General features: G+C 36.4%; 1 protein-coding gene across 1 annotated transcript; it reads right to left on the bottom strand.

Moving 5' to 3' along the window:
- Nucleotides 1-319: 319 nt before the first annotated feature.
- LOC310650346 (olfactory receptor 14A16-like) lies at nt 320-1,234 on the bottom strand (the record flags this gene model as incomplete). The annotated part of the gene is made up of 1 exon (XM_083379252.1): nt 320-1,234. The coding sequence occupies one exon, from the start codon at nt 1,232-1,234 to the stop codon at nt 320-322; it is 915 nt and encodes a 304-aa protein (XP_083235378.1).
- Nucleotides 1,235-7,115: the final 5,881 nt, after the last annotated feature.

Raw genomic sequence — 7,115 nt, 5'->3', positions numbered from 1 at the left:
CAACAACCAAACAAACCATAATTACTTACATACAGAACATTTCAGAGATGACAGCAAGGAACAGAACAACAGGAATTGTCAGCCTGTGAAATGCCAGAGCTGCCAAACATCCATATTTAGCAAGTATGTTGACAGTAATCAGGGATGCAGACCAAAAAATATGGACTGTTAGATTCTTCTGGTTTGAGAGGCTGGATTTGCTGCATTCCCCCCACCATATCCTTTTCTAACACATTCTTTTATTCACAAAAGTAAAAGAAAAGACAGAGGGGAAAACTATGGGGAAGAGAATATACAAATACTGTATTAAAAGGATTTATCAAAACCGCCACAGTTGAGAAAGGACACATTTGATATTCTTATTTCTCATGCTATAGATGATTGGATTGAATAGGGGTGGAAGGAGGGAATACAAAACAGTCAAACCAAAATCTAAGTAAGATGGAGTGTAAGAGGCAGGTCTGAGATAGGCAATGCATGCAGTTAATATTAGCATAGATACTACTGTGAGGTGGGGAATACAGGTGGATAAGGCTTTTTGCTTTCCTTTTTCAAAAGGGATTCTTAACACTGCCTTGAAGATCACTGTGTAAGATACAATTATAAAAGTAAAACAACCTACTCCAGTAATGATACCAAATATAACAATTCCAACCTCAAGTAGATTTAACCCAGAGCAGGACAATTTTAGTAGTTGTGGAATTTCACAAAAAAATTGATTAACAACATTAGAACAAAACAGGATGGAAAAAGTGCCAGTGGTATGTAACATTCCATAGAGGAGACCTGTAACCCACACTAGAATTATGATATCAGTGCAGGATTTCCAATTCATCACCATCTCATAGTGTAGTGGATGGCAAATGGCAACATACCGATCATATGCCATGGCTGTGAGGAGGAAAAAGTCAAAAGCTTCAAAGGAGATAAAAAGGAAGACTTGGGCAACACAACCAATGTAAGAGATGTGTCTGATATCCAAGAGAGAATTTATCATTGATTTGGGGACAATGACTGAAACAATGCCCAGGTCTTGCAGAGCTAAATTCATAAGAAAGAAGTACATGGGGCTATGCAGTCGATGGTCAAAAGCAACTGCAGAGATGATGAGAAGATTTGTTGTGACAGTTGCCATATATAACACAAAGAAGAAGAAGAAATGCAAAAACTGCAGATTCCGATTTTTCGAGAATTCCAGGAGCAGAAAATAAGGCACTGTGGTTTGATTCTCCATGTTTTCTTTATGACAAAGGTGGAATAACTGCAAGGAAAGAAATGAGGGAAAATCAGCTAGATAAAATGTTGTAGTTGGCATTTCTATATGTGATGAAAATAGAAAATATCAAGAAATGTCAAGGATGGACAGAATGAACAGAGAATCAGAATATGGAAAACAGATTTGTAGGATAAGGATATTAGAGCACACTCTTTCCCATTTTTACCCATCTGTACCAAAAAACTAACTGCCAACCTAACACTTTTTGTATAGTGATCAAAAGCATTGGCTAGGAGTAGAACAAAGTTGGTTCAGGTCGATTTTCGTAAATGAAAGATTACTTGAAATAATTGGACCCATCATGATGGGTCTGCACTCCTACAATTTTGTGGTAGTGTTGGAAAATTGGAGAATTCCAATGTCTGGTGCTTTGTGCTTCTAGAAAAAAAAACCAATATAAATCTAGACAATAAATTTACTATATCTATTACCTGGAAATCTTGAGAATAGACATCTCTTTGTATAATTTATCTCTGAATGTGTGTATTTATGTAAGTGATGGCAATGGTGTTTTTTTTCTCAATTTCCCTAATAGATATTAGGCTAAAGTGACAGCATAAAAAACCTTTAAACTAATACATAAATACAAGATTGTTAAACATGTATTTAAGGCATATGGTTAAATAGAAAAAGATACAATAGAATTTAAAATACAACATAACTGCTATTTTGATATTCCTTGGTGATAAAGACACAATTATACCACTGTTAAATACATTTAATCAAAGGACCTCGAATATTAGCAGAATAATTAATAAATCCCCTTATCCAACAATCAGAAGGAAATGAAAACTCATTTTGAAAATGCAGTCTCCCCCTTAATAAAAACCAATAATGTCTGTAGTAGAGCTTGGACAGAAAATGAGACACTACCTATTGTACCTTTGAACTCTGACATCTCACCATTTTTCTTCAACGATCTCGAATGCCATGTAAGGACATTTTCAACAATAATATTCAACTTGTTTAAAAATAGAGAAATAAAAAGAATTTTAGGAATCTAACCATGCATTTTTTATTCATATACAGATCTTTGCCTGTTCTAATTAAGTTCATGCATGAAGATATGGTCCAAATTTATCCATATTATAACTGTTCTCTATTTTTTATAATTATATTGTTAAATAGAAATTGATAGAACTTAAGTTACAATATAACTGCTATTTTGATATTAACTTGGTAATAAAGACACAATTATACCACTGTGAAAAACATTTAATCAAAAGGGATCAACTATCGCCAGAATAAATTAATAAATCCCCCAATCCAACAATCAGAAGGAAATGAAAACTCAGTTTGAAAAAGCAGTCATCCATCCAATAAAAGCCAATATTGTCTGTAGTAAAGTTTGGACAGAAAATGAAACACAACATATTATAGCTATCAACTCTGACATCTCAGTATTTTTTTTCAACAATGTGCAATGCAAAGTAAGCACCTTTTCAACTTCAATACTTAAATGTGTAAAAACAAATAAAAAACCACTAAGAAATCTTACCACCCATTGCTTTTACTCATATCGATAAAGATTATGAAATTACTAGTTGATGCAAATTTACATAATAGTTATCAGTTTATTGATGAAAGTTTGGTGCAAATTTCTGCTAATTATTTTTTATAAATGTCTTGTGGAAAAGGTACCAACATATTTAATTAATTCATTGTTTACTATCTATATAGAACTTATTCAAATTGTCTTCTGTTTCATAATGTCTTTAAATTTACTGTCTGAGGTGCAATTCTTTAAAAATTATATTAAAACCATTTGTTTTCATTCCCAAAACAGCCTAACTTCTCACTCCATTATACCAGAAAGCTAACTTATGAAATTATTCACTTAAACTCTCTTCTGCAAAAAATTATGTTATAAAGCCAATTCTGCGACACAATACATATTGAAATAAATACGTTTGCTCCATAAAAGAGGAAAATAACTTTTCTATTAAAAATTTTTCTATGTTTTAAAGAGTGTTAAATATCTTACCACTGTCACTGCTGTTCCACTAATTATCTTGAAGTGAAACAACTATCTGCAGCCATAGAGATTTCTATTCTGAATATTTATTACTCTTTGTTTTGTTTCTCTCAAGAGACTTGTACACCAAATGAAATGGACTTATTTGTGATTATTAACTCAGCGTGTGGTCCTCAATGGAACCGCATCTACATGGAAGGAAGTGTGTAGTGGGATGCCCCAGGGCTCTGTTCTGGGCCCAGTGCTCTTCAATATCTTCATTAATGATTTGGATGAGGGGATAGATGGGGAACTCATCAAATTTGCAGTCGACACCAAGCTGGCAGGAATAGCCAATACTCCAGAAGATAGGCTTAAGATACAGAAGGATCTGGACAGACTCGAACACTGGGCACTATCTAACAAAATGAAATTCAATGGTGAAAAAAGTAAGGTTCTACATTTAGGCAGAAAAAATCAAATGAATAGGTATAGTATAGGTGGTACCTTGCTCAATAGTAGTAACTGTGAGAGGGATCTCAGAGTCTTAGTAGACAATCACTTCAATATGAGCCAGCAGTATGCTGCAGCTGCCAAAAAAGCCAACACAGTGCTAGGCTGCATTAACAGAGGGATAGAATCAAGATCAAGTGAAGTACTAATACCACTTTACAATGCTTTGGTAAGGCCACACCTGGAATACTGCATCCAGTTTTGGTCACCACGATGTAAAAAAGATGTAGAGACTCTAGAAAGGGTACAGAGAAGAGCAACAAAGATGATTAGGGGGCTGGAGGCTAAAACATATAGGGAACGGTTGCTGGAATTGGGTATGTGTAGTTTAATGAAGAGAAGGGTGAGGGGTGACATGATAGCAGTGTTCCAATATCTCAGGGACTACCACAAAGAAGAGGGAGTCAAGCTATTCTCCAAAGCACCTGAAAGCAGGACAAGAAGCAACGGATGGAAACTAGTCAAGGAGAGAAGCAACCTAGAACTAAGGAGAAACTTCCTGACAGTTAGAACAATTAACCAGTGGAACACCCTGCCTCCAGAGGTGGTGAATGCTCCAACACTGGAGGTTTTTAAGAAGAGACTGGACAGACATTTGCCTGAAATGATATAAGGTTTCCTGCCTGAGCAGGGGGTTGGACTAGATGACCTCCAAGGTCCCTTCCAACTTTATTATTATTATTATTATTATTATTATTATTATTATTATTATTATTATTATTAATAATAATAATAATAATAATAATAATAATATAGTTAGCAAACATAAATAAAACTGACTTGTGTGCTTATTAACAAAATTGGCCGTTAAGAACACAATAGCTACCTCCAGGACCAGTTATCATATTCCCTAGAATAATATTTCAGATTGTTAACAGAATGGGGGGGGCATAGTGTGAATTGTGAGAGGTAAAACATGAATCAAGTGAGAAGACCTCCCTGAAGCATATTCCATTGGGGGAAGAACCCCACACACACAGTGAATGAAATATTTTTGGGAATATTAAAACAAGCAGAAAATTATATTTCCTTTAAAAGAGAAGAGGAGAAACATCTTCTTAAAGGCAAAACGCACCCTCAGTCTTCCTGCCTCAAGCAGAAAACTGAAGCTAGTCTTTGGGAATGGAGATTTTGCAAACCATTCATAAAGATTGGGCCATACTATTCATAAACAAAGAACAGCTAGAAACCCTAAATAAGCAGCAGAATAGGCAAGGCCAAACTGACAAGTTTAACTCAGGAAACCTAGTGTTTTCATTTCCCCCCTTACCTGTAGAGCCAGCCATGGGAGGGGGAATGACATTGCCATAAGTGTATACTATAGGCCACCAAACCAAACAGAGGAAATAGATGAACTTTTTGCTGGTCAGCTAACTAAGGTATGTAGGAAGCACATCACAATAGTAATGGGGGACTTTAACTACCCTGACATCAACTGGGAGACAAACTCTGCACCAAATAGAAGATCAAACAGATTCCTGACAAACCTAGCAGACAACTTTGTCTCTCAAAAAGTAGAAAAGGGAACTAGGGGATTAGCCATTTTGGATCTAATTCTCACTAACAGAGATGAAATGATAGAAGGTGTTGAAGCCACAGAAACCTTGGGTGGAAGTGAGCATGCAATATTGGAATTCAACATTATGGAAGCACAAGCAATAGAACACAGTCAAACTAGAGTCTTGGACTTTAAGAGAGCTAATTTCAATAAACTTAGAGAGGGCCTGGGAAGGATTCTATGGATGAGAATCCTCAAGGCGAAAACAACTCAACAAGCTTGGTAAATTTTGAAAAGTGAGATAATAAAAGTCCAGTCTAGCACAATACCAACAAAGAGGAAAAATAACAGCCCTCAAAACAAACCAGCATGGCTGCATAAAGAAATCACTTATAAATTGAAAGATAAAAAGGACAAGTATAGAAAGTGGAAAGAGGGGCACATAACTAAGTCGGAATATCGGCAAATAGCCCAAGCCTGCAAAGATGAAGTGAGGAAAGCTAAGGCTCAAAATTAACTAAGACTTCTGACCAAAGTCAAAAATAACAAAAAAAAGCTTCTTTCAACATGTAAAAAACAAGAAAAAAGTGAAGAAAATGATTGGTCCATTAGTGGGGGAAAGTGGCAAGAAGGTGACAAGCAATGGGGACAAAGAATAACTATTTAACTCATTTTTTGCATCTGTTTTTACACAAAGGGAAAAAACAGAGCAACCTATCAAAAATAGTGCCATAAAAAACAGAATAGAAACACAAGTTAAGACAGGCAAGAAAATGGTAAGTGAGCACCTGTCCAGCCTAAATGAGTTCAAATCACCAGGGCCAGATGGATTACACCCCAAGGTTCTCAAGGAACTGGCAGATGTGATCTCAGAACCACTGAACTATATTTTTCAAAGATCCTGGAGCACTTGGGAACTACCAAAGGATGGAAAAGAGCTGATGTATTTCCCATCTTCAAAAAAGGAAAAAAATGGATCCAGGAAATTACAGACCTATCAGCCTGTCCTCAATACCTGGGAAGAGTCTTGAAAAAATAATCAAACAATGAATCAGCAATCACTTAGAGGCAAACAAAGTCATTACTAAAAGCCAACATGGGTTTGTCAAAAACAGATCATGCCAGACAAATCTTATTGCATTCTTTGACCAAATGACAAAATTAGTGGATCAGAGGAATGTTGTGGATATAATTTACTTGGACTTCAGTAAGGCATTTGATAAAGTAGATCACAACCTACTACTTGATAAGACAGAAAAATGTGGGTTAGACAGCATCACCACCAGATGGATTCGTAGCTGGCTGACCAGCTGTACTCATTATGCGGTCATCAATGGAACTGCATCTACATAGAGGGAAGTGTATAGTGGGGTGCCCCAGGGCTCTGTTCTGGGCCCAGTGCTCTTCAACATCTTCATCAATGATTTGGATGAGGGGATAGATGGGGAACTCATCAAATTTGAAAACTACACCAAGCTGGCAGGAATAGCCAACAGTCCAGAAGACAGGCTTAAGATACAGGAGGATCTGGACAGACTTGTACATTGGGCGCTATCTTACAAAATGAAATTTGATGGTGAAAAAAGTAAGGTTCTACATTAGGCAAGAAAAACCAAATGTTCAGGTATATATAGGGGGTACCTTTCTCAATAGTAGTAACTGTGTGAGGAATCTCGGAGTCCTAGTGGACAATCACTTAAATATGAGCCAGCAGTGTGTGGCAGCTGCCAAAGAAGCCAACACAGTGCTAGGCTGAATTAACAGAGGGATCGAATCAAGATCACGTGAAGTAGTAATACCACTTTACAATGCCTTGGTAAGGCCACACTTGGAATGCTGCAACCAGTGAGTTCTTCGTCCATCAAAGAAGACAA

This window comes from Vipera ursinii (assembly GCF_947247035.1).
Source record: "Vipera ursinii genome assembly, chromosome: Z".
In the NCBI taxonomy this organism is placed as follows: Eukaryota; Metazoa; Chordata; class Lepidosauria; order Squamata; family Viperidae; genus Vipera; species Vipera ursinii.
This window is presented reverse-complemented; position numbering and strand designations above follow the sequence as displayed.